We start from the raw sequence: 27,444 nt of genomic DNA on the forward strand, positions 1-27,444 counted from the left end.
TTTTTTATCTCTCTCAAATAAATTACTATATTTTACATGGAAAAGAAGGAAAAAACATGACCACTTGTTGATGAATAATTAAAGGTGGATCATTCAGAGAATGAAGAAACAAAGATACCTTACAATAAAGCAGACTGCTGAATATTATAATTGAATTTTCCATTCCAGAACAGAACAAGGAGTACTGTTAACTTATCTGATAGCTGTTCTTCCTTGGCCCTTCTATAGTTTGTCATTTTGGCCATCTGCCAAAGTCTTTCCAGTCCAGACACCTCCCATCTCTGTCTCAAGTTTAGACACAGTTGTCCATCACCCTCTGCCATTAGCTCTGAAGCTTATCCTGACAGCACATAGAAGATTATGCCTGCAATCCTAGGTACACTTAGGATAATAAGGTCTACTGAACAGAGCAAGGTTGTGTTGCATGGCTGCAATTCTATACCTGAAACTAAGTCCAAATATTGAATATAAAAAGTCATTGTTTGGCATTTTAAGTCTGGGTGGTTTGAGCAGTTGGGACTTTTCATAAGATGTAAGATATAAGCAACTTACCACTGGAAGTGTAAGCCAAGTAGCCACAACGCGATCAGTGACCCAACGATACCAAGATGGGGAGAAAAACATCAATGGCAGCAAGGGGCCAAGCATGAAAATGCTTCCGAAAAAACTTCCCAAGAATAGTGTAAGTACAAAATAAATTCCTTTCCATGACACCATGGCTCTGAAAAAGAGAAAGAAAGGTGTTTATGGAAACAGCTTCAATGTTGATGTCTTCCTGAATTGGCTCCTCTCCAAGCTTTTCAATTGACGGTACTCAATTTCTGGCATACATTTTGGAGAGAGGGGAAGAAAACCAGTTTGTTGGCAAGTCAGCCTCAGGCCAGAGATGGTCAGTTTCTTAAAGCCACTCAGTACCTCCAGTGTAACCCACAATATAGCTGCCTAGATAACTTGCACCATTACTGAACCCACCACCCTATAATTTGTACTCAGCATGTGATTTTCATTCCATTTTGCAAAGACAGATCTTGTGGATTTTGCACCAAGAGAGCCCTGAAAAGTTTTGAAACAGACACAAACTGTAATGGTCCCCCCATGGCTCAGGTGCACAGCTTGCATCTGCCAGGAGCCATGCATTCAGTATTGTCAGCCTAATTCTCTTTCCCAGTTGAAATCAAAACAGGCCGCCTGCCTCCCTGAACTACAGGCACTTGGTGAACAAAAGGAAGCTTTTTTGGTAAAAATTTTAACTTGTTTTACCTGTTGCATCTCCTTTGTAACCTCACTGTACACTGCTTAGAAACTACGCTGCTAAGCTGTGCATAAATTGTTGAATTAAAATAATTAAATAAAAGCATTACTTCAAAAAGCAAAGGAACATGAAATGCTGAGGTGGGGGTGAGAATATGCGATTCTGAATGAGGCCATACCAGAGGCAAGGGGTTAAAGCCTGCCCCCTCCAGGTACCGGTCCAGCTCTGGCCCCCAAGTCAGCTTTTGAATAAATCATGTATGGCACTAGCATAACATTTAGTTTGGCCTTCAGCCTAACGGGAATTCAAATGAGGGTGTCCAAGGGAGCATATCTCCCTGTCTATGTTTACTCTAAAATTTTATCAGCTTCCGCTGCAGAATATGTTACTGCAGAACTGACCCCTCTGTAAGAAAAAATGCTACATCAATTCCCAAATCACCGTTGCAACAGACTCTGGGATGAATACAATACATCGCCAATCTCTATTAAGATATAATCAGAATAAAATTATAAATATAATTAAGATAATATAAATTATGAAAAGACTATCAGAGTAGCTCTACTGTTGGTTAGAACCATAATGTAGATCTGTTATTAAATGTGCTAGATACAATAAGAAATGTTGCTGGCCAAATGTGGACCAAAGAGTGTCTTATTATTGTCTAGGAAACTTTCCATCATAGCAGCCACCTTGTTATCATTAAACAAATATGGAAACACTAATTTTCTAAACTAGAATCTGCAAATAGCCAGTTTTCCATTATTTAGGATTAAATTGGTTGTTTAGAAGATGAGGAGCTTAGCACAGGCTTTTCTTGTTCACTACTCTGAAGAGCTCTCTAAAAGGCAGCTTTAAAATTACATGCAAGAAATCACACAAGACAGACAGGAAACTAGTGCTTTCAGTTTGGTGGAAGTGGGGAGAAATAGCAGTGGAAAAGCAACCTATTACGCAAAGCCATTGGGGCCCATTTATTTTCAAGTTCCAGTAAAGCATGAACATGCAGAACCTGGCTTTCTCCAGCAAATCAAGATGCGAGTACAATGGAGTGGTGCCTGAATTATCTAACAAATACATTGTGTCAAACAAGCACAGAATTTTGAAAATTGTGGCTTTTAGTTTTGGTAAATAACAGAACAAGAAAAAAAAGTCTCTTGTTGTTTACAAAACACAAACACACATACTGCTTATAAAGGAGAGGGCTGTCTGTCAAGCTTTTCATTCAGAATGCCAGAGAGTATTTTTAGTAAGCAACACAGGAAATATTATCCAATCCACCGAATTTGCATTTGGGAGGACTAGCATGAAGTTCCACCTCTGCCACTGACACACTGTCTTGGTTCACACGTAATGCTGAACCATGGTTTAGCTTTTTGTGCACAATGCTAACTATGGTTTACTAAAACAGATCAGGGTCCATAAACATGGTTTGAACTTTGCTTATTTCGATAAATCATAGCTAACTCTAAGTACAGTTTGTCCAGATTCAGCCATAACAAGAACACATGGATAGTTGAAAATGGAAGATGGAAGCAGAAGTTTCTGATATCCTCTTCTCAGCTGCACTGGAGGTAGAAATGCACAAGCTTATTATCCATGCACATTGGGGCAGGAGGTGTATGCAGCTGCTGGGCTCGTTTGCATGTAACACTAAATCATGGTTCAGCATCATGGAGACAAGTCTCAGCAAAGCATCAGGTTCACATGTTACTTTCCTTGTTCTCCTCTGCCAAGTTTACTTTAAATGTCAAAGCATGATGGCTTAGCATTATGTGCAAACACAATCAGCAGTTAAAACATGCCAGCTAACCCATGGTTTGAGGTCTGCTTGTTTTAGAAACTAACCACTGTTTGCTTTAAGCCAGAATTACTGGCTCACAAGTAATACAAAGTCAAGATTTTCTGAAGCTGAAACTAAACTTGGCAGGTGTCCTCTTCCTGGATGCAAGGGGCCCTGCACTTCCATCATCATCATTTCAATCTATATACAGTGGTACCTCGGGTTACATACACTTCAGGTTACATACACTTCAGGTTACAGACTCCAGAAATAATACCTCGGGTTAAGAACTTTGCTTCAGGATGAGAACAGAAATCGTGCTCCGACGGCGCGGCGGCAGCAAGAGGCGCCATTAGCTAAAGTGGTGCTTCAGGTTAAGAACAGTTTCAGGTTAAGAACGGACCTCCGGAACGAATTAAGTACTTAACCCAAGGTACCACTGTACTACCTTTTATCAAAAGATCCCAGGGTGGTGTACAGCATTAAGAACACATTTTACAGAACGTCAATAGTGAAAACATAATAAAAAGCATAACAAGGGGATAAAATAATGAAAATAAATGTCCCCTGGCACCTAAAGAATGTAAATAATGGTTTCCAGGTGAGCCTCTCTGGGGAATAGCATTCCACAGTCAGGAAGCCGCCACAGAAAGGGCCCGTTTTTGTCTTGCCACCCTCCAAAACTCTCAGGAGTGGGGACATAGAGATAACAAGTGCAGGGTCTGGGTCAGTCTGCATGGGGAGAGGTTGTACTTAGGGTATTGAGGTCCTGAGCTGTGTAAGGCTTTATAAGTGAACAGCAGCTCTTTGAAATGGGCCTGGAAACTAACTGGCAGCCAATGAAGTTGGGCCAGGATTGGTCAAACCATCTTGTTCTGGTGAGTAATCGGGCCATTAGGCTCGTTAAGGCTCATCCATGTAGCATTAAATCATGGGAAAATGTTATGTGTCAACCAACCCATGGGTTTCATTCAAGCATCATGCCGTACATGGTTTCTGCTAACCATAGTTAAGAACCGACACCATGGCTTATGCTTCCAAATACATAGTAGGCAATCCATGGTTTAGAACTGCTTGCCCACTTTCATTATCCATCTGCTCAGCACTCTGCTTAACATTTTTGAAGTGCAGCAACTCCCACCTCTGTGGCGCACCAGCACCTGATGGTTCGCAATTTGGTTGTCATCCCATACTATATTGGTACTTGTCCATCATAATGCTCCAATACATGTGAAGTGAAAAGAGGAAAGCACTTGGTAAGGAAATGGAGTCGTGTGGACTGGATGTAGTTGATTTCATTCTCCTTTCTTTCTCTGTTTATCTCCATTTTGGGTGAGCTGTGGTGGGGTGAGTAAATATACAGTATAACAGCAAGCAGCAGACACAAACTGTAATTTTCAAGCAAGCCCCTCCTAAATGATGGTTTGCGAGCTGACAAAGGTTCAGAAGTAAAAGCATGGCCTCTCAATACAGCCAGGGTAAGAGTCTGAGTACTCTGTCTCATTTCACCTTCTGCAAGTAAGAATAATCACCCCTGGAGGCGCACTGCATTGTCTCTTGAGACAGATGCCAACAACAACAAGGAACTTTAAGCACCAACAGTTGGGTTGAAAGTAGCTGCTCTTCATTATCTCAGTATTATTAGGTCCATGTCAACTTAAAATGTATTCAGTAAACTTGGGGAACAGTGCAAACTCTCAGTGAGCTTTCAGCATAAATTCTTAAAACCTTCCTGTCACCGAAAAATACTAAATTACCATCCTTTTTGTCATTTTGTCTCTGTCTGTGAATTAAATAAAAAGCTTCAACCCAGATACTTGGTTGCCCAAAGTTCTCCATGATCCACTGCTTGCTTCTCAAAATCTAAGGCTTCTTAGGAATTTAAAAATATACAGTATGTCCACTCCTGAATGACACAATAGAAGTAGTCATTCAAAATCTGAATTCAATACATTGCTACTACTTTGTCCAAAGAAAGCAAAAGCAACTCCATCCCAATATGGTCCATTTTGTTAATCAGCTTAGGGAAACATTTTTTCCTACACTCAACAACCATCTTTTCCTATTCAGGAACAAGTTTGCAAACCTTCTAAAATACCATATAAAAGCTTTATTCCAAGTAATTTTCCACTTCTACAAAAAGATTGAGAAGTGTGGGGAAGAATTAGGTCAAAGTGGAGGCTGGAAATTTTGAGATACAACTCTACTGCAGCACTAAACAGATTTCTCATCTATTTTGTGGCAGAACTCCAAGTTATTGGTTTATCGTACATTCACATTTTCTTGTTGCCATAGCAAGAGAAAAACATTTTCTGTTTCCAGGTAACAGGGGACAGTAAATCCTAAAATATTTTGTTTTATTTTTCAGTTAATTTTAAACATTCTTGGCTAAGAATAGAAAGTAACTTTCCAAAACAGTTGCGTTTTTATTCCAGTGTTTATTATTGTAATAAACATACAAAACACACATAACAAAATCACATAAAACAAAAATATTTCAAAGCCAAAACTCCTAAGAGCATCAAAAGCATACTAATCTATATAGAAACTCTAATGTACAAATATTCCCAAATCATTCAACACTATTTATTGACTATAACCTTCCAAAAATAACTTTAACAAATTGTTAGATCTAGTCAGTGTCAGTTCCTAACTTGCAATACCATGTACTCCTTTGCCTCCTTCCTCGGTACTTGCATCTTGGTTTAATTAAACTGAAGTTAGTCATTACATTTGAAATGGGATGCCGTGATTTAACACCACTTTCCTAACCTGGCTGCTAAACTATGAATTGGGAAGCTGGGAACTGAGCTTCCAAACCAGGCCATCAGCAGTACAGTACAATGTTAAACAAGCCTACTTGACTTCAATGAGGTGTGCTCCTAGATGAGTTAAGAATGCGGCCAGACAGTGCAATCCTAACCATGTCCATTTAGTCCTCCTGAATTAAATAAGACTTGCTCCCATATTAGTGGGGTTAGGACTGCAGCCCTAGTCATTCAGCAACTCCAAATTTCAGGTTTGTACTTTCCCATCTCTTCAGAACAAATCATTTTAATTACTATAATTCAAGAAATAGTATCTCCATTGTCTTCCAAAATTGAGAAAGAATTTTTTTTGGTAGATTTTAAAGAAGTAGAACAGCAATCTAGTCTCCTGTTTGTGCAAAAACCTTCCAGTGTCCTAAAATAAATGCTACTGCATTCATCAGTATAACCTGCTATTTCTTGTATTTTTCTTTTAAAAAATAATGCAAAAGAAATTTCACAATACATGCATCAAATTAACTGTTATGGTTTCACATCACAAGCAATTAGACAGAGGATTCTTACAATTTCTTAGGTTTCTAGAGTGTCAATTACCATTTTGCAATGATTTTATAAGAATTTCTGATTAGATGACAGAAATTCTCATTTCCATTCTCCAGATCTCCACTGTGGGAACAAGTTGTGTGCAGTATGGATGTCATGATTCCATGCATCACAATGTTCCTTTCTCTGATTGGCTCTTTCATGCATCCTGCGTTTACAGTCAAACAAACATGGAAAAAATAACTCATAGAAGGCCTGGGTAATTAACAGGCCCTCTTGGTTCTGGGAAGTGAACAATGTGATAATGAGGCTTTTAGTTTTGCTGTTATTTGTGCCAGGTAAGTACAGAACAAGTCAGAGCCTGGGGAAAATAATCAAGCAGGGGCTGGATACTTCTTTCCTTTGATGGGGTTCCTACTTTATTCTAGCAGTTTAAAAGGCAAGCTTTCTTTCATTTCCAATTAAAAGCTAAAGGCTGTATGATGGGATAATGAGCTGCTTGCGCGTAAAAGCTGGATCCCGCTGGGGTTTGGCTGGTCATCCAAACCCAGGCACTAACGGAGCTCCCCCAAAGCATGACTCCGCTAGTCGCTGGTAGAATCTGACAGTGGGCGGCTACGGAACTTACGCCAACATAAAAGTTGTTTGACAGACATGCGCCTTCGTGACTCTCTGCGTGACAGTTTCCGGCGAAGGGATGGAGTTCCTAAGGGAGGTCTAGTAACCTCTTCACTGTTTCCACTGGAAGTGTCCCAGAGCCCTTCCTCCGCAGTGACTCTGGCACTCCCCCTGCTGGTTCCCTCCGCTGCTGCAGAGTCTCTCCTATTCTGCTGGAGCCTGTCCACCACTTTTTCCTCGGATGACAGTTCCCTGACATCCACCTCCCCCCCAGGGCCCCCTTCACACCCCCCCACCTCCTCTCCCACTGGCGGTGAGGGCGGAAAGCCCCTGAAGGAGCTCTCCTCGTCATCCGAGGATTCAAACACTTCTAACCAAGGCGTACCGTCTCTCTCCCCGTCTTCCTCTTCTTCGTCGGAGTCGGCTTCCTCACCCACCCCTGACTCTGGGAACCCTTCAAACTCTCCTTCCTCATCGGTGGTCCCAAAGTGTTCCCTTCTAAATCGTGCCACGGGTTGCGGTTTTTTTGGAAAACGCTGGTGAAATGTTTCTATTAAAACCTCGTCCTTGACTACCTCTGCTGGTACCCAAGTGTTTTCCGACTCTACTTCCCCCTCCCATTCTACCAGATATTCCACCTGATTCCCCTTCCACCTGGAATCAATGATTCCTGCCACGTTCATGTCGCGTTCTCTCTCTTCTATCACGGGCGCTTGGGTGGCCTCTCTCTCACGCTCCCCCCACTCCCGTCCCTCTCGGTACGGCGACAGTAATGACCTGTGAAATACTGGATGTAATTTCATGTGACTGGGCAGTCTGAGTTTGAATGCTACTGGATTGACCTGCTGTATGACCTCAAAGGGTCCCAATCTTTTGGGTCTCAACTTCTTACTCCCCCCTTTGAACGGTAGACCTTGGGTTGACAACCACACCCGGTCTCCCACCCTTATGGTTTCACCTTCCCTCCTATTTCTGTCTGCTTGTTTCTTATATTCCTCCTTGGCTCTCTCTAAGTTAAGTTGGAGCTGACGGTGAATCGCTTCCATCTCTTCAAAAAACATTTCCGCCGCCGGCACGCTCCACCTCTCCCCTCCCTCTCCTGGGAATGCCCGGGGATGGCACCCATAGTTTGCCAGGAAAGGACTCATTCCTGTGGACACATTCTCCGCGTTGTTGTAGGCAAATTCGGCCAGCGGTAGCTTATCTACCCAATCATTTTCTCTGTCCTTTATATAACACCTCAGGTATTGTTGTAAAATCCCGTTTGCCCTTTCCGCTTGCCCATTAGTTTCTGGGTGTCGGGCAGTGGAGAAATTGAGTTCTACTTGCAGTAAGCTCATAAGTTTCCTCCAGAACCTGGAAGTAAATTGTTTGCCTCTGTCACTGACCACCCTCAAGGGGGCGCCATGCAACCTGAAAATATGCTCTACAAACAACTTGGCGGTCTCTTCCGCTGTAACCGCATGTGAACATGCTATAAAATGACACATTTTGGTTAATAGATCTACCACCACCATGACAGCTGTTTTGCCTTTGGATTTTGGCAGATCCGTCATAAAATCTATGGATACTGCCTCCCATGGCCTCTCTGGCGTGGGTAAGGGTTGTAATAGCCCCGCTGGCGCCACCCTCTCACCTTTTGCTCGCTGGCACCTGTCGCAACCCCTGACATATTCCCGCACGTCCTCCCTCACCTTGGGCCACCAAAACTCCCTGGTAACCAACCACATGGTTTTGTGCTGTCCAAAATGCCCCGCTGTGGGGCTGTCATGCAACTGCTTGAGTACTCTCCCCCTCAGTTCCCCATCTGGTATGTACAGTGCCCCTTTGTAATATAACGCCCCGTTCTTTTCTTCAAACCCCCCTGTGTTCTCTTCTGTCCTCCTGAGTTCTCTGAGTTTCTCTTGGGCGTATGCATCGTTCTCCGTCCCTTCCATCAGTTCCCTTTGCCCCACCAATGCCGCCCCACACACCCAGCGGTCTTCAGATATTACATGCCTTGCCTCAGGCGCTCCCTCCCCCTCTAAGTACTCAGGTTTCCTGGAAAGGGCATCCGCTCTCACGTTCTCTGAGCCTGGCACGTAACGAATCTCAAAGTGGAACTTGGAGAACTCCTGAGCCCATCGCACTTGTCTCTGGTTCAGCACTCGAGCTGTTCTCCAATATTCCAGATTTTTGTGGTCAGTTCGGACTTGAACCTTGTGTTGCGCCCCAATCAGCAAGTGCCGCCATTTCCGGAATGCTTCATGAATGGCGAGCAGTTCTCTGTCGTACACCGTGTAGTTCCTCTCGGATTTGTTCAATTTTCGCGAAAAGAATGCACACGGTCTCCATTCAGACGTATCCTTTCCCGGCTGGAGAAGCACGGCCCCCACCGCTCGGTCTGACGCATCAGTCTCCACTCTCATTGGTTTTTGTAGATCCACGTGCAGAAGCTGCTCTTCCGACGCAAACGCCTGCTTTAGGCGTTCGAACGCCTGCTGCGCTTCTTCCGTCCAAACAAATTTTTTTTTGCTACTAAGACAATCCGTGATGGGCGCAGTCAAATGGGCAAAGTTTTTGATGAACTTCCTATAGAAGTTTCCGAAGCCCAGGAACCTTTGCACGTCCTTCTTGGTCTTTGGTGTTTTCCATTCCAGTACCGCTTGAACCTTGCTGGGATCCATGGCCAATCCCTTGTCAGACAACCGGTACCCCAGGAATTCCACCTCCCTGGTATGAAACTGACACTTCTCCAGTTTCACCCACAGCCGGTTTTCTCGAAGTTTGCTCAGTACCTCTCTTACATCTCGCACATGCTGCTCCTCATTCTCTGAGTACACCAGGACGTCATCTAAGAACGCTACGCAGTTCTTGTAGAGCAATGGCCCCAGGACGTGATTCATGAATGATTGAAAACAGGCGGAGCCTCCTTGTAATCCGAAGGGCATAACGAGGTACTCAAAGGCCCCCAAGGGGGTGAACATAGTGGTCTTCCACTCATCCCCCTTCCTCACACGTATCAAGTTATATGCCCCCCTAAGGTCCAGCTTGGTAAAAATTTTCCCTTTTCTCACCTGTGTCAGAATGTCATCAATTCTAGGCATAGGGAAAGTCACTGGTTCTGACACTGCATTCAGGGACCTGAAATCACACACAAGTCTGGGCTTGCCCGTGTGTTTCTTGTCCACAAAGAACACTGGACTGCCCCCCACTGCTCGTGACTCTCTGATGAAACCTCGCTTAAGATTCTTGTCAATGAACTCCCTTAACTCCTGCATCTCACTGTCTGACATTGCATACAGCTTGCCCACTGGCAATTGTGCTCCTGGGAGTAAGGTGATTTGACAGTCAAAGGGTCTGTGCGGGGGCAGTTTATCTGCTTCTTTTTCGCTGAATACGTCAATTAAATCAGCGTATTGCGGTGGCACCTTCCCCTTGTCCATCACTTCCACCCCTGCTAGAGTGGCCCTGGCACCTGCCTGCGCCTCTCCCTCCTTGCAGTGTTCTAGGCAATGTGCTGATCCAAAGGAAACCACTCTCTGATGCCAGCCTACTAGCGGATCGTGTAGTGCCAGCCAGCTCATTCCCAAGATAATAGGGGCTCCTCCCAAGGTGGCTACGTTAAACGCAATCAGTTCTGTGTGCCGTGCCACCCTCATTATCATAGGTACAGTCTGTTGGCTCACTTCTCCTCCCAACAGCTCCCTCCCATCAATTGTGGTAACCTGCAAAGGCTTACTTAATGGGATAGTCTGTATCTGATGTTCCGCTGCAAACTCCTTACTCATGAAATTACATGAGCTACCTGAGTCCAATAGCGCTTTTATCTTTAGTGGGTGTCCGTTTGCCAGTTCCAGCAACACCTCTATCACAAGCGCTGGTCTTGGAGGTTCCGGCGTGGGCACGTTCACTACTCCCTGGCCTGGCTGCTGTGCCCTGATGTTGGCAACCAGGCGTTGGCTTTTACTTGTTCCTTCATTTCTCCCTCCTCCTTCCCCCCAACAGTTCCTGCCATCCCTTGCCATTCCTTCCTTTGCGGACAGACTCTGGCAAAGTGACCTGGCTGTTGGCAGAGATAGCATCTCTTGCCGCTCTTTCCCTCCTTCTTCCGCTCTTCCCTGGTGTTTGAAACTGCGCGCGCGCGCGCTGTTCCCAGTTCCATCGGCTCTGCTGGCGGGAAAGGCTGCTCCGGAATCTCTGGAATGCGGAAATCCTTCCAACGTTCCCCCTTTTCTTCCCGCTTTTCCATAGCTCTAGCTTCCTGGCGTGATCCTATGGACAGCGCTGCTTTAGTCAGCTGATCCATAGACTCCGCCCTAGGTGCCCGGGAAAGTTCATCCTTCACTGATGGAGACAGACCTTCTTCAAACATCATCTGAATAGGTTCACTAGCAAGGTCCCACCCCAGTCTGTGAATCAGCATGGTGAACTCAGTCCAGTACTCACGTACAGATCGGCTCCCTTGTTTACATGCCATTAACTTCCTGCGCACCACCCCCTGCTCAATCTCGCTGGAAAACATCAAGTCCATGGCGCGAAAAAACTTCATTGTGTCCTTTAAGATTTCGTTATTGGCTGCCATCAGGGGCCGAACCCAGTCCCTCGCCCCTCCCTCTAGATGGCCAATCACGTACGCCACTCTAGAGTTCTCATCGGGGAAGTCATCAAACAGTAGATTGAGAGCATATTGCATCTCTGTCCTAAAGGCTTGATAGTTCCTGGGATCCCCCCCAAATTTCTGCACCAATCCAGGCACCCTTCTGGCAAGTGGGGTGGTTTTCCCCTTATCTGCATCTTGAGCCCTCCTCTCCTCTAGCCTCGCCGTTTGCAGTGCGAGCTGGACCTCCAACGCCCTATACCTTTCTTCCAGGCTTGGACCTGCTCCCGCTCCTCCTCCTGCTCCGGCTGGTTCGCTCATGATGCCCTCTGCTTGCACAAGCTGCTTTCGGAGACTGTCAGATTGCTATGATGGGATAATGAGCTGCTTGCGCGTAAAAGCTGGATCCCGCTGGGGTTTGGCTGGTCATCCAAACCCAGGCACTAACGGAGCTCCCCCAAAGCATGACTCCGCTAGTCGCTGGTAGAATCTGACAGTGGGCGGCTACGGAACTTACGCCAACATAAAAGTTGTTTGACAGACATGCGCCTTCGTGACTCTCTGCGTGACAGTTTCCGGCGAAGGGATGGAGTTCCTAAGGGAGGTCTAGTAACCTCTTCACTGTTTCCACTGGAAGTGTCCCAGAGCCCTTCCTCCGCAGTGACTCTGGCACTCCCCCTGCTGGTTCCCTCCGCTGCTGCAGAGTCTCTCCTATTCTGCTGGAGCCTGTCCACCACTTTTTCCTCGGATGACAGTTCCCTGACAGGCTGCACTACAGCTGACTCAAGCTCTTTTGTTAAAACTCAACATGCTTTTCAGATACCGATGCACAGGATAGCAGTCATGCCACCTGACTGATCAGTGATTTGAGTTATCTCCCCAGACAAATTCCAACATACTAACAAAACCCACCTTTTGCAGCTTAGTATTCTATGAGTGCCAGCTGATTCAAAGTCTTGTGGAGTGTATATCAGTTCCCTCTAGGAATATGGGCTATGGGACTGTCATATTTAGAAAGGGCCTTTGGGGACGTGTAGAACAGCAGTTGCAGACCATGCATGTCTCTTAAATGCAGAGGAACCCAGATGCAGTCCTTGGCATCTATCCCCAGGCTGTGCTGTTGAGGAATGGAAGCCACTGCCAATCAGTGTATATAATACTGGGCTAGATGGAATGGACTAATGGTCTGACTCAGTATAAAGCAGCTTCCTTTCTAAGTCCTACCCATCAAAATTTACCAGTACACCATTGTTCCTGCTGCTTAAACTAATCCTTTAATTCCTTAATGTCAACTTAACTTTTATCACATGCTTAAAGTTTCACTTCAAACTTTTTGAAACCTGCTTCTCCGGGCAGGTTTCTATATACAAAAGATAAACATAATCTCAATGTTTCCTGTGACATTGATTTCTTATTTCTATTCTTCGCTAGTGCTAGTCATTGTGATTAACTATTTTCCATTCTTTTAGCTTGAGAATATTCAGGTATTTATTTTTACTACTACTATTCATGGAGAAGTATTATTGTGAGTTTGTGGTAAAAATGATTTCTTCCCATATTCTAAAGTTCAGTTGAACTAAATCAAAACCTTTTATGGTTTCCAAAAATGCTTTAAAACAAGATCTTGGCCTCTACAGTAAACGAGAATGCACGCATGAAGAACTGCATCCCATGAAATACATGAAACAATATGAAATCTATTCCTATCTTCTGGTTAAAAATAAAAATCTTAACTGTTTCTAAAATTAAGAAATGTCCAAGCAGCTGCACAGTAGCCAAAATCTGACCTCTATGTTCAAGTGCATTTTCAGCTTCTGAAAAATCTTCAAAACCATCGATCCAATTTAGAAGCCTACTTTCAAATCAGCTGCAATCCCCGTCTCTGCCCACCCCCAAACTCAGACCTCCCAAACTCAGACCTCACCATCATCAAAAGAATATAAATACACACTTTTCTCCACCAAGTATCGAAAAAACTGAAATAATTATTAGATAGGTTTCTTTATATTTTGCTATGTCATCTTTCAATCCACTCCCCTTAGCAGATGCTGAACTCTTTTTACCCTTCTGGACTTCTCTGGATATCAAGAACTAAACCAGCATCTCTTCTCAAACATCTCTAGGTACTATTCTTTAAAAAGGACGAACGAACAAAGGAGTCTTGTGATATCTTAAAGAGTAGCAAGATTTATTTTGGCATAAATTTATGTTCACTTAATCCCATGATCTTTTCTGAGGTTTATGAACTTTGTGAACATGACAAATCAGTTCTGAAACTTAAGACAAAAAACTGGTTTCATATAATTAATTGCCTTACTATGCAAGACAATAAAAGATGTGAGACACATCCTGAATTGAACATTTGGGGTGAAATTTATGCTAGTGACATGGAATATAGTTTATATTTTCTGACAATCATGTTACACTAATTCTTTGTTTTACTTATCTTCTTCCACTTACAGTCATTTCATTACCAGTTTGCTGATCTGTTGGTCCCAACTTATCTATTCTGGCATAGAACATTATTCCTTTTTTTTTTGCCTTCATCACTTCCCATCACAATCCCAGCAGGACAATCCCAGCAGAATTCTCTCTCCCTTCCATTCAAGCTCTTCAAATATTAAATTGCGGTGACGAAAAGGGAGTGGGTCACTGGATTTATATCATTCATACAGAAGTGTGATGCACATTCTGCTAGATTTAGAATGTGAGTCTGATTTGTAATCTTGGTTTGGAGGGATAGTCACACACAGTTTTGCCAGTTTGGACGTCATGGCAAACAACAGTTTGAGGAAATCAGGAAGTGTTTTAATAAGGCACATATAAGAAGGAAGGAGCATCTTGATTTCTGAAAAAAACAAATATGACCTTAAAGCAGCCTTGGTACATACTTCCAACACCCCCAGGCAGTAGCTTAATGTTGATTTTTATGCTGTTAAGCTGGTTCTTTCCTTGTTTTATATATTATGTTTGACAGATTTGACAGATGTTTTAGTGGGTTGTTGTTGTTTTAGGATTATGTTATTTCATTTGTGTTTCTATTAAAAACATTGTTAACTACCTCAGAGGTTTTTTTTTCAAAATATAAGAAAATATTAATTATATTCTCAAATACCAAGGACAGATCAAGAAGGTCATAAGTTTTTTGTAGGGAACAAAATGCCCACATTAAAAGAAGAAAGGAAATCACAGAAAGACAATGAATGGCTCAATATTCCCTCCCTCTTCTCATTTGACCTTACTCTCAATGAACGCAGCGTCAAACCAAAAAGCCATATTGAGAACACCAGGTAAGTTATTTAGAAATGGCTGTAAAAGGGGTGTCAAACAGTGAAGCAGCTGCTCCATAAATAGAGTGATGGAAAGAAGCCTCATTTTTATTCTCAGCTGTATTCCTATTCATGAAATCTCACACAATCTGGACTTGAGCAGCAGTAGCAAGAATTGTCCAGAGAGGAATAACTAATCAGCCACAGCTTGTAGCTTTTCCCCCATCAAAACTGTTCCTGTTTGTTAATTATTACACTCTCTCTCTCTCTCTCTCTCTCTCTCTCTCTCTGTGTGTGTGTGTCTGTGTGTCTGTGTATACGTGTGTGTGAACAATTCCATGCAACTGCTTCACAGCTTTCTAGACACAAACTCATTCAACTCATTCTTTACATTTCTACCATCTCATGGTGCTCATTTCAACAGCAATAAATGCAATAGCTCTTTGGTCATTTTTGCTCTGAAAAATGGAATGAGTCAAAAAAGAGCAACTATACTACCTCCCAAGGGATTCAGTTTTGTTTTGTTTTTGTTTTTAATTCTGTTGGGATAGTCACAACCACAAACATCTGTAATGGAATGCAAGGCTTATTCGTGAAATTTCCACTGATAATTTTATTTTACAAAGAAGAAAAGGATCGCGTCCTCTATTTTGAGAGGGCCTTTTTAAACATTTCATACTTCCATGCATACATAGGAGCTCCAAACTTTAAGCACCAAATGTGTTTGGCACATAAGACACCAGTGTTAATTGGCCTTTTCCACAGCAAAATGTATGATTCACAGAAAGCACACAGATGCTGGCATTATCAGGGTCCCAGTATTTGCACATAGGTCTCAGGTGCCTTACATGCTTAACTTGGGAAACACTAGTGTAACACTAGTTTACATGCGGCAATCATATTTGCTATGAACACAGCTCCTTTTTAAACAGACACAAAAAAACCCTTTTATGCTTTCTAGCAATTTAGTTTTCAAATGCAAAAAATATGAGAAGTTTACTTTTAAAAAATAAGATTTGGGGAGGGGGGTGTTAAAAACAAAAACAACCCTCAGCCATAGTTACTGATTCTGTCTTTTTTTTTAAAAAAAAATGTCTGTTTCCTTCAGTGGTTCCCATCAATTCCAGTAGGGACCTCAACTCCTGCTTTATAAATGCATATCGAATGTAAATGCTTGCTCGACAGGTTGCATCCTGGCAACCCTGGTTAGCAGGATGTTATTTTTAAACTATATGGGTATGGTTTTGATCCCTTCACACCTTAAATGGAAACAATAGAAATGTCTATTTCTGCGGCATTAAAAATCAAATCACTTCATATCTCCCTGTCAGCTCCGTCTGTAATGATCTTGGAGAGGACAACAACAGGGACAATCTGAAGTACCAATTCATTGTGAAAAGCATCTTGTATTTTTAAAACATTCCATAAAGGGTGGGTTAAGAAGCAATTAAAAACCACCATTAAAAACCAGCAACTTTGGACTGAAGAAAAAATAAGCAATAAAGTGTATATAAGTATACAGTCTTCTTAAATGGAGTTTGGATAAGGTTTTGTCCTTAACTGGTGTTTAAAATAACCATATTTTTTAACTGAACCATCTTTTTAGCTCAATCCCCAATTAGATTTTTGACATTTTCCTCAATAAAATGTTGAACCAGCAGGTCACTAACATCTTCTATTTCATGAGCATTACATTTGTGACATCACTTGTTCCACTTTCAGTAAAAAGTACATTTATTTAATTTTAGAGAATTTGGAATGTCCAATGCATAGGAAAAACAATGACCTCAGTCCAAAGGCACCTGCAAGAGCTGGGAAAGCTAGCTCATCAAACTTAACTAGGGATTTTTGAGGACTATTACCTCCTATTTACATTTACAAGAACTTGGCATAATGGAAAGAAGTCATCATATATCTGCAGCCACTTGTACAGGAAGATCACAAAATTCTGTAAAAGCTGTTCCCCTTAGTAGAGAAATTAATATAGTTAAATGTTCATATGAGAGCCAAATGGCACATTAAACAGCACAAAATGATCAAATTCTGCATTCTACCACTTCAGATTACAGGGAATGGAATATTTTTGGCTACTCCACCCCTGGTGAACTCCAATTACTTCTAAGAGAAAGAGAGTGTCTTTAGCATCTCAAAATATTTCCTAAAAGAAATGGGCAAAACAGTTATTCAACAGCACAGAAAATGGACCAAGAAGAAATTGTTTTAAAACTATGAAAAGGTAAAGTGAGATTAGACATCAGAAAAGAAAACCTCCTAATGGTAAGTGGAAAACACTGGTGATGGAAAACATTTGCCTGAGTTTGTAGTATCTTATTTCCTTGACAATTCCTTGAAATGCCAGACAGATGTCAGTCACAGATAACTGTGTACAGGTAAATCATACCCCTCGACCTAATCTCAAAAGCTGTTGAGTATAGTAGTTTGCTCATTAAGAAGTTGTTGCCACCACAGGAACTTGGAAGGGAACAGTTCCAATATGGGATGAGTGTGCGAGGGAAAAAGTCTAAGAAACCCTCTCATTCTAGGAGCATCAGGCAAAGCCATTTCCGACCTGGGAGGAGAGGGGGTTGCGGGCAAAACCCTCCTCCCACACACGCGGGGGCGGGACCTTGCCCCCGCGTGAAGAGGGAATCCCCGGGCGTGCCTTCCACCCCACCCGCCAATCAGCGGGCCGGGGTGGCAGGGCCTAGCCCATTTAAGGCCAGACACGCCCGGGGACCGCCGTTGGGGAAAGAAGTGCTCAGGGGCACTTCTGGTATTAGCAGGAAAGGAAAATAAACTTTGCTTCCAGAAGCCAAAAGATGCAGAGGGAGGCTTGGTTACACTTATTTCCTCATTAAAAGGTAAATGTATGAAAGGATCCTTAGTAAACACATTTTGAAGACAGAGAAAAGTTGTTCGTTTTTTACAGAATGGTTGATGATGGAGGAGGGCAGTAAGGGAATTTTGCTCGGTAAACCCTGGCAATGACTGAGCATACCTTCTCGTCCTTTTGTTATTTTGGTTCATGCTGCTGACATTTTTCAATCTGAACAACGAACGGGGGGGGGGGGGGAGAGGATTACTTGAGGCCCATTTCCCAGGCTGCCTGGACTCAGAGGAGTTGGAAAACTGCCTCCGGAGATAAAAGCATAGATGCTGAAACTCCGAAACAACTTATTTTTAACAGAGAGCATGCATGTAGAGAAGGGAGAAAATGTCTGTAAAAGAAATAAAGGCCATGCTTTGCCTCCAACCAGAGTGATAGTCTAGTTACATGCCTAATAAAGGAAATAGTTCTTTTCACATCTCCTGACATACACCAAACAGTGAGCTGGGAGTGGGATGTTAGAATACTTTGCAGGGCTGAAACCAGAACCTTGCCAGTACAGTCTTATGCTGCCCAGGAAACCAAGTTGGAGCTTAGCCAGTCCTCTTAGTCCTTTCAGTTACCAGCTAGTCAAGCATCAATGGCATCGATGGGCTTTGTACCTCAAAACAAAAGTTGAGCTTAGCTTAGTAGCTAACTGGCAGCCAGTGCAATTATTTCAGCAGTGTAGTGAGGTAACCAGGTTTGCTGATTTCAATGGGATCTAAATGCAACTAATTTAATTTACATCCAGTCTATTGAGTTTTCACTTGCAACAATGATCTTCATGGAATTTACTCATAGGTTGCCCGCTGTGCTTTTAAACCGTATATGATACACAGAATTACAGGAGCTAAAGCTTCCCCACCATTGACTTTAATGCCACCTAAAGCTTTGAATGAATGATGTCTGCACGCTACCTTCATACATTTTGATCATCTAGAGTCCTTTAATCTAACACAAGACTCTTAGCCTACCAACTGGTGAAGCATTCCAATCAGATCTGCAACTCAGTTCTGGAAACATTACTTTGAATTCTCCTAATGAAAACTTCCTTGAAAATGTTATTGTAATAATTCAACATTGGCTGCAGCTTTCTTGACAGCTTGTATTTCTTTAACAAAACTGTCTCAAATGGATTGTGCACAGCATTCTTTCAAGAATTAATTTCCTTTCAGTGTAAAATGTTAAGGCACTAAAAGTGTGCAGGAATTCTAGTCTTGAGGGATACACTAGCTCTAAAATGTTATTTTATAATATCCCACTGACTTTTTTGAAGATATAATGTTGGCTAAAGTTCTATTTTGGGGAAACAGAAAACTATTTATTTCCTGTAGCAGTTCTAGTGTAAAACTGTATGGAACAAACACCTGATGTTATGTATTTTTATTTCAATATAAAACACGACATTTTAAGTACATAAGTTTAAGTACATAATTGTTAATTCTAAAGAATTAAATGCCAGTCATTACTTTAAAGACAGAATTTCCTGATGTCACTATATTCTGAAGAATTCTGCAGCTGGAACTGATGTAAATAGAACAGCACAGTTCAGCCAGACTACATAGCCTGTTTTATCCTGCCTTTGCTTCCCATGTGCTCTTAAAATACCTGGTTTGGGGCATCTAAAGGTCTTGTAATAACTTCATGAAGCAGAGTCCCATATAAGGTCAACTAAGAAGGCAGATCACATTGGTTAAGTATGTGTGCAGGTATGCACTCAATCACACAACACACTCTACAAGCGGGGAGGATGAAATCCTGCACAGATTTACTCAAAAGTCCAAATGAAGTCAATACAGTTTACTCCCAGGTAAGTGGGCAAAAGACTGCGGTCTAAGAGTTTGTCCTGCACCTGTGTACACAATCTGCACACCAGGATGTGAATGAACCAGCTCTCATTTTAGCTATTACAGGGGACAATTTGCTCTACTAACATGAAAAAAGGTAATTACTACTTTGAAAATTCTCCACCTGGTGCTGCATCCATTCATTATGTTGCTAATTGCTTTTTTTTTAATGTATTTTAAGACATGGAAAATTTTCCATGAAAATAACAGCAGGGAGAATTTTTCCACCCCACCTCGCTGATTAGGAAAAAATGAATAGAAAGGACTATTCAAGAGCCAGGCATATTTTACATTAGTTAGGCTACTTTTCCCCTTATGCACTCAAAGCAGAATTCTTTCCTCTGATTTAGAGATGAACTCAGGCTCCTTTGATGTGTTTGAACAGGTAAAACAAGTGGGGTCTGCAACAAAATGTTGCAGTAGGGAGTGCTTCTGTGTATAGGTTATTTCTCTCCCCCACCCTAGCTTTCCTCCCCGCCACCCCATTCCTCCCAAACAGTCCGCATTGTCAATGAGCATGCTGAATGGGGCACTTAGGGCTTCGTCTCTTGCCACTAAAAGTGCACCCTCTCCCCCCCCCCCCATAAAAGGGTTGGGGTGGTTGGTACTTCTGAGCATGCTAATACCTCCCCCCCTTGGGCAGTGACATTTGGTGAGTCAAGTTTTCTATTAGTATATTTGACAGTTATTTAACATTCTACAGTACTGATAAGTACTTGCTATTTTATGAACCATGACAACAAACTGCTAACATGACAAAAAGACTACTGAATGAGCACACATCCATTTCATTAACACGTTGATGTCTTCATTCAATCTCATTTCTGCTTTGGCCCAAGTTTATATACATTTAATAAGAGTCAACCCTTGGAACAAAACAAGAATTTGTACTCAGCATAGGTTCTGTGTTGAGCCACCCTGCAGTGTTAAATGAAGGAATGAACAATTTTCATATGACAGAGCTCCATGCCTACCATTAATGCAGTTGTAAGTTGAGAGAGATTGCTTCTAGTAGCTTGAGTTCCTACTTAAACAGGTATTTTTAAGGTTAAGTTCTGGGACCTGAAACCCAAGATATAACCACTGATGTGGGATAACAAAATTATAAATTGAAATGTCCATTCTGGCATGAAAATGTTGCCAGATATAAACACTGGAAACAGTGGATACTTGTCAAGTTTTCTTTGAAACTTTTATTCGAAGACAAATAAATTTAAACCTTATGTTCTCAACAGCTCAACCCTCTGTTCTCTGAAAATCAGGTTTTTGTGAGAAAGCCATCCTCTTGTCACTTGCAATCATTAGAAATATTTTTTTTAGAAACTTATTGCAACTCACAAAGAGTTCTTTCCAAGATAACATAGTGTAAAACTGAAGTGCTTTTCTAGAGATAGCAAGTTGAAAAAGTAGGCCCAATGCCATGAAAAATTCAGCATAGGAACAATTACATCCCCAGGAAAAATAAGATCCTCAGTGAGTGAACAATTACAATTGTGAATGCTGCTTGGAATGTGGTTACCTCACTGCTCCTATTGAAGAATGCCCTTGATGGAACTCTGCCTCCTCAGAGGCCTGGTCTATTGCAAGGCTTTGAAAAGAAGCTTTATAAATTTGTATTTATACACAATAATTCATTTGTAGCTGAATGTACTGCTAAAGAATGGTAGCACCTTTTAAACCCTTTTTAAAAAGCTGTAAGTTGCAATCCCCGATAGAAACAAAATGATTTCCTCTACTGCTCACAAGTCTCCCCATTCTAGGTGGACAGGCGGACATACTACATTTGGACCACCAACTGGAAAAAGGTTGATATCTTGATAAGCCACTGAAATATTGTTTCTAGAGCTGCATAGTATCAAAAATTCATGTACGGACATCATTCGACTTACACGCAATCAACACATGGGTGACCACATAAATGTGCAGTGGTGGGCAATCATAGAATCATAGAGTTGGAAGAGACCACAAGGGCCATCGTGTCCAACCCCCTGCCAAGCAGGAAACACCATCAGAGCACTCCTGGCATATGGTTGTCAAGCCTCTGCTTAAAGACCTCCAAAGAAGGAGACTCCACCACACTCCTTGGCAGCAAATTCCACTGTCGAACAGCTCTTACTGTCAGGAAGTTCTTCCTAATGTTTAGGTGGAATCTTCTTTCTTGTAGTTTGAATCCATTGCTCCATGTCCGCTTCTCTGGAGCAGCAGAAAACAACCTTTCTCCCTCCTCTATGTGACATCCTTTTATCTATTTGAACATGGCTATCATATCACCCCTTAACCTCCTCTTCTCCAGGCTAAACATGCCCAGCTCCCTTAGCCGTTCCTCATAAGGCATCGTTTCCAGGCCTTTGACCATTTTGGTTGCCCTCCTGAGGACACGTTCCAGTTTGTCAGTGTCCTTCTTGAACTGTGGTGCCCAGAACTGGACACAGTACTCCAGGTGAGGTCTGACCAGAGCAGAATACAGTGGCACTATTACTTCCCTTGATCTAGATGCTATACTCCTATTGATGCAGCCCAGAATTGCATTGGCTTTTTTAGCTGCCGCGTCAATCAATCTAACAATTTACATCAATTCAAAGCTGGAGGCAGTGGAAGACAGGAGTGCCCGGCGTGCTCTGGTCCATGGGGTAACAAAGAGTTGGACACAACTAAACAACAACGTAAGCTGGAAATGATAGGAGAGAGCTGGAAAGTCCTCACAGCATGCGAGGAGATCCTCCCCAGAGCCCAAAGTTGTTTTAAAGGGTTTTTTTAAAAAAGGAAGGGAGGAAAGGAGGGAGGGAGGGAGGGACATGGGCTCCAAAATGGCGAGAGGGAGCTCTCAATGCTGCTGCACTGCCCTGCTCAACAGCTGTCGGGCAGGAAGCTGTACTGCTGCAGGCTCAAACACATTGTTCTCTGCCCTTTCTGGCAATCTGTAGGCAAAGGTACAGTATGGGTTGCTTTTTGTTATGTAGCGTTCCAAATAGCTCTGAACTTTTTTGTTGTAAAAGAAGAAGAAATCATCCTAGTTCCCCACTCATGCATTTCACTTACTGTATGTGCACATGGGCCCAGAAAGTAACCCACACATAAGTGGGGAGTCACCTGAATTTGAAATCTTTCAAGTGTATTAACACTGCATCTGCTTCATTTCTTTTACTTTTAGGCAACAGATACACAAATATTTATCAGCATAAAAGAGTAATAGCAGTAAGAGGGAGACCTCAAGACAGCTTCTCATTTTCTATACTCAAGAAGGCAAACAGATGATCGCCAAACAAACCCAATGTATCTCTTGACATTTCAAAGAGGAGAGTAGTGAAGTCTAGTGCCATTTTAAATGAGCAACTATATGGCATGATGAAGTCCAGTTGAGTTACAGAGAAGAGAGAATACCAAGCTTCTTCATTCTCAACAAGAAGAGAGGAAAATAGAAATAAATACTTGCTACAACACCACATTTTAAAAAATGCCTCTGCAACCTGCCAGTGCTCTCAACCACTAGCGCACAGATCTTCCTCTCATTCACTTTTTTTTCAAAAATGATACACAATATTGTAAATGGCTGTCTTCCTGTAACATGTTTATTGCAGCATGAGAGAGCAACTGCTTTCCTGTCCACCTGTCCTGCAAAAGGTAGATATTTCTCTGATATTTTAGTAAATTCCTGTGCTGCAGCAGGCAAATGAGCAGAGCATGTAGTAGGAGAGGTAATCTTTTAAAGAAAGGAACTGGGGAACATTGAAGAATAGAAGCTCTGCAAGCTTAGATGTTCTCCCTCCACTTTAACAATCTAATTTTTGTGAGCAAGGGTTTACAAAGAGGCAAGTTAAGGCCTAACTCCATAACTTTTCTACATTTTCAGGTTTTATACCAGAAAATGTAATATGTTGTATACTTCTGAGCTTTTATTAGATTTATTGCAAAAAAAAAGGCAAAACTGCCAAGTTACAAAATTAATGACAGCTAAAAAATTTAGGGATGGGGATGAAATCCACTCAGGCAATAGTCTTCTCTCCTCTCCTTCCTCTTTCCGGACTGCACAAGCAAGAAGTCCATTCTGCTCACAGATGGACTCTATTGGAGATCACCCAAGAATTTCAGTTGTTCAATGACCAAGATAAAACCCTGAAACAGCACTGGCTATTCAAGAAAAAAAAGAAAAGGGGGTAGGCTACCAAGGCCAACCACAATTTTCTGAAACCCTGCTTTTAAGTGCTTGTTAAACTATAAATTTCAATACAATCTGAAGATTCAATTATACAAACCATTCCAGGATTAAGACAGTATTTTATTTCAGAAATGCATTCAGGAATGGTGGGTGGAATGCTTTGCACACAGAAGGTTCCATTTCCAATCCCTGACTTCTCCAAGGAAGGCTGGGAAAGATTCCTGCCTGCAAACCCTGGAGAGTTGCTGCCAGTCAGTGCAGACAGTGCTGAGTTAGAGGACTAAATAGTCTGACTTGGCAGGAGGCAGCTTCCTATGGTCATATTACATATGTTACATATATTTTGCATTTTAAGTGTTTTAGCTGAAGCACTTCATATTTCAAACTAGAGCTTAATGGAGTATTTTGTACTTTTTATTTGAATCAGTCAAAGGCATACTGTTTTGCCAAGATGTGGTTGTTTCCATAATATCAAGATATTCATCTGAAATTCCAGAGCTCATTACTAGCTGAACAAAGCCCTGGCCACATAGTAACATATGCAAAATGGACTGGAACATATTCCCAAACAAGTGCCAGAACCAGTGTTACAGGAATCAAGCAGTGGTGCCAGTCCCAAGCATAAGACTGAACAATCCTTTGACCACCAAGGGCTAGGTCTAGATTCATGCATGAGCTAAAGGAGATCTGTGTTTAAGCTATTCACATGCTAGCTTTGGGTGTTGGGTCAATACAACAATAGATGCAAATCATTTTTTGTTTGCTTGTGCTATACCAAATTTTTAATTAATAAGAAACACATTGAAAACAAAAAGAAACAATTCCTAGCGCTACTTGATTTATAACATAGAACACAGCTACTTTATAACATGATCATGGGACATCCAGAAAGTATTAAGCAATGCAGCTACATAAGAACATGAATCATTCCCAAAATAGAATTATAAACGAGCCTCTTACATACGTACCTTAAATATATATACAAACTCAATAAGATGTGTGAACTTGCTTTTGATGGGTCATCTCATTTATATTAAGTCTAACTAGAGACAAACAACTCAAATATCAACAGGAAAAAGCCTTGCTCTTGCTCTCATTTTGAAAAGCTATCTGCCAATATTCTGCAGATAATTTTATTTTGATACTATATTACACTGAAATGCTTAAATGTTTCTTTGATTGCCCTTGAATCCTACCACCACACTTGCCATCCCTTGCTGCCACACCAGTGTGGCGCGACACACCCTTTGAGAACCACTGTGCAAATCAATAGCCCCATGGAGCTGCTTTGAAGATTAAGGATATGCAGCTCTATCAGAGAGTATTTAACCTTTCTCCCATGCAAATACCCCTCCAAATATGCCATTAGCTTTGGGGAGAATTGGGAAGAGCGTACAGAGCTGATAATCAGCAATGCAAAAGCCATGGGAGACCCTAAGAATGAATTTGTTACATCATGTTCGGATTGCCCTTCAATAAATTTGAAAAGTACACCAACAATAAGATCCAACTCAACAAAAATGAATGCAAAGCTTTCATGTGGAAGAACATCCACAAGTACACAATTTGCTTTGTAGAACACCAAACAGTGGGCAGCTATTATTTCAAATAAGCAAGTTGGAGCCTCCAGAATGCCCACAGCATCTGTTATTCCACAGTACATTCTATTTCGGTTCCAGTCTTTCATTTATTTTTATGATTTTAAGTGTGTTGCTTGCAGCTGGGCTCCTGTAGTGGCTTCTAAATGTATTACACTTTGTTTGTGTAGTACATGCTTTCAAACAGGACTTTAAACCACTTTTTCAATTATGGCTTTTCCCAAGAATGTAGATGGCTTATGTGCTGCAAAGGAGATGCCTCACAGTAATATATACCTATTAGATCAGGCATAGGCAAACTCCAGCCCTCCAGATATTTGGGACTACAATTCCCATCATCCCTGACCACTGGTCCTGTAAGCTAGGGATGATGGGAATTGCAGTCCCAAACACCTGGAGGGCCGGAGTTTGCCTATGCCTGTATTACGGTAGATTAATCTCATACATCAACTAAAGTACTGTGTTCAGTTCTGGGCACCCCAATTTAAGAAGGATATTGACAAGCTGGAACATATGCAGAGGCAACCAAGATGATCAGGCATCTGGAAACCAAGAGTTATGAGGAACGGTTGAGGGAGTTGGGTATGTTTAGCTTGGAGAAGAGGAGACTAGAGGAGATAGGACAGCCATATTCAAACATCTAAAGGGGCTGTCATGGAAGATGGAGCAAGTCTATTTTCTCCTGGTCCAGAGGATAGAACCTGGACCAATAGATTCAAGTTACAAGAAAGGAGATTCTGACTAAACATCAGGAAGAACTAGATGATGGGAAGATCTGTTTGACAGTGGAAGGGACTCTCTCAGAAGGTAGTGGGCTCTCCTTTATTAGATGTTTTTAAGCAGAGGTTGCATGGCTATCTGTCATGGATGCTTTAGTTGAGATTCCTGCATTGCAGAGGGTTCACTAGATCAGTGTTTCCCAACTTTGGGCCTCCAGCTGTTTTTGAACTACAATTCCCATCATCCCTGACCACTGGTCTTGCTAGCTAGGGATGATGGGAGTTGTAGTCCAAAAACAGCTGGAGGCCCAAGGTTGGGAAACACAGCACTAGATGATTATTGGAGGCCCTTCCAACTCTACAATTCTATGATTCTATTATCAGTGTAGCTTTTGGGTATGCTGCTTTTCATTATTAAACTAATTTTCAAACATTCAAAATGAAAAATTCAAGAATGTACCAAATTACAAACAAAACCCACACCCTAAAAATGAAACAAATTATTGACATTTAAGGCACCATGTAAAAAAAACATTTTCCATGCACATTATCATATTTCACAGTCATTTATTTTCCATAATCATATTATATTCAACAAGGTCAGGAACTCCTCAGATAGGTGCACAGTGCAAAATTCAGGAGACCAGAAGGAAATGTGTTTCAATGGAAAATAGGATTCAAGATCCAGACATAATGTGTGGGAGGGAAGCCATAGCCCTGAAAGGCATCTTACTTTATTTGTTCAGTGTATTTATATTTCTCAACTGAGCATTTTGTTACAGTGAATGGACTGGAACTATTCTTGCCCTTCACAAACAAAGGGTTCTTTCCATTCACAGAGCAAAGTAGGATCCAGTGATCCAGGGGAGTGGGTTGGCAATTTTAGTCAATTCCTCTTTCCCCCCGCAGCCCCCAGCACCACACCCCATGCTGCTTGAGAGTCCTTCAGTCCCACAGAACAGACCTGCAGGACAAAGGAGAAACTAGTGAAAACTTCTGGGTTGCCCCTTTCCTGCTCTGAACACCATTAAGAGCAACTCTGGATCTAGCCCAATATATGCATGAACACATTGAAAATATCCACATACACCAAAATCCAAACAATTATCTCTATGCAAGGGGTCTGTTGAATTTTTCCCTGTTAACAGCCAATTGCACAGCACAAAATGCTATAAAATCTATCTGGGGGTTGGTATTTGAGAAGAAAAAACATTAAGCTCCCTTGGGTCCAACAAAGCTCTCTGGATTATGCCTACTGTTTGGACGATTTTCTTGCACGTCTTTCCCAAATTCCTAACTTCAATTTATTATTGCAGAACATTTACTATTGTCCAGGAAGTGTCACCATCTCTTAGCCTAACCCACCTCACAGGTTGTTATGAGGATGAAAGATGGGTACCACATTGAGATCCTTGGAAGATAAAGGTTGTATATACTATGGAA

General features: G+C 41.9%; 1 protein-coding gene across 1 annotated transcript in view; it reads right to left on the reverse strand.

Moving 5' to 3' along the window:
* LCLAT1 (lysocardiolipin acyltransferase 1) overlaps positions 1 to 27,444 on the reverse strand; it is an 88,268-nt gene that overhangs the window by 53,983 nt on the left and 6,841 nt on the right. Inside the window, exon 2 of the mRNA XM_081904289.1 lies at positions 553 to 721. Coding sequence (XP_081760415.1) covers positions 553 to 717 — 165 coding nt within the window. The 5' untranslated portion in view covers positions 718 to 721. The remainder of the gene's footprint in view (positions 1 to 552; positions 722 to 27,444) is intronic.

The sequence above is a fragment of the Podarcis melisellensis genome, assembly GCF_964234715.1.
Source record: "Podarcis melisellensis genome assembly, chromosome: 3".
In the NCBI taxonomy this organism is placed as follows: Eukaryota; Metazoa; Chordata; class Lepidosauria; order Squamata; family Lacertidae; genus Podarcis; species Podarcis melisellensis.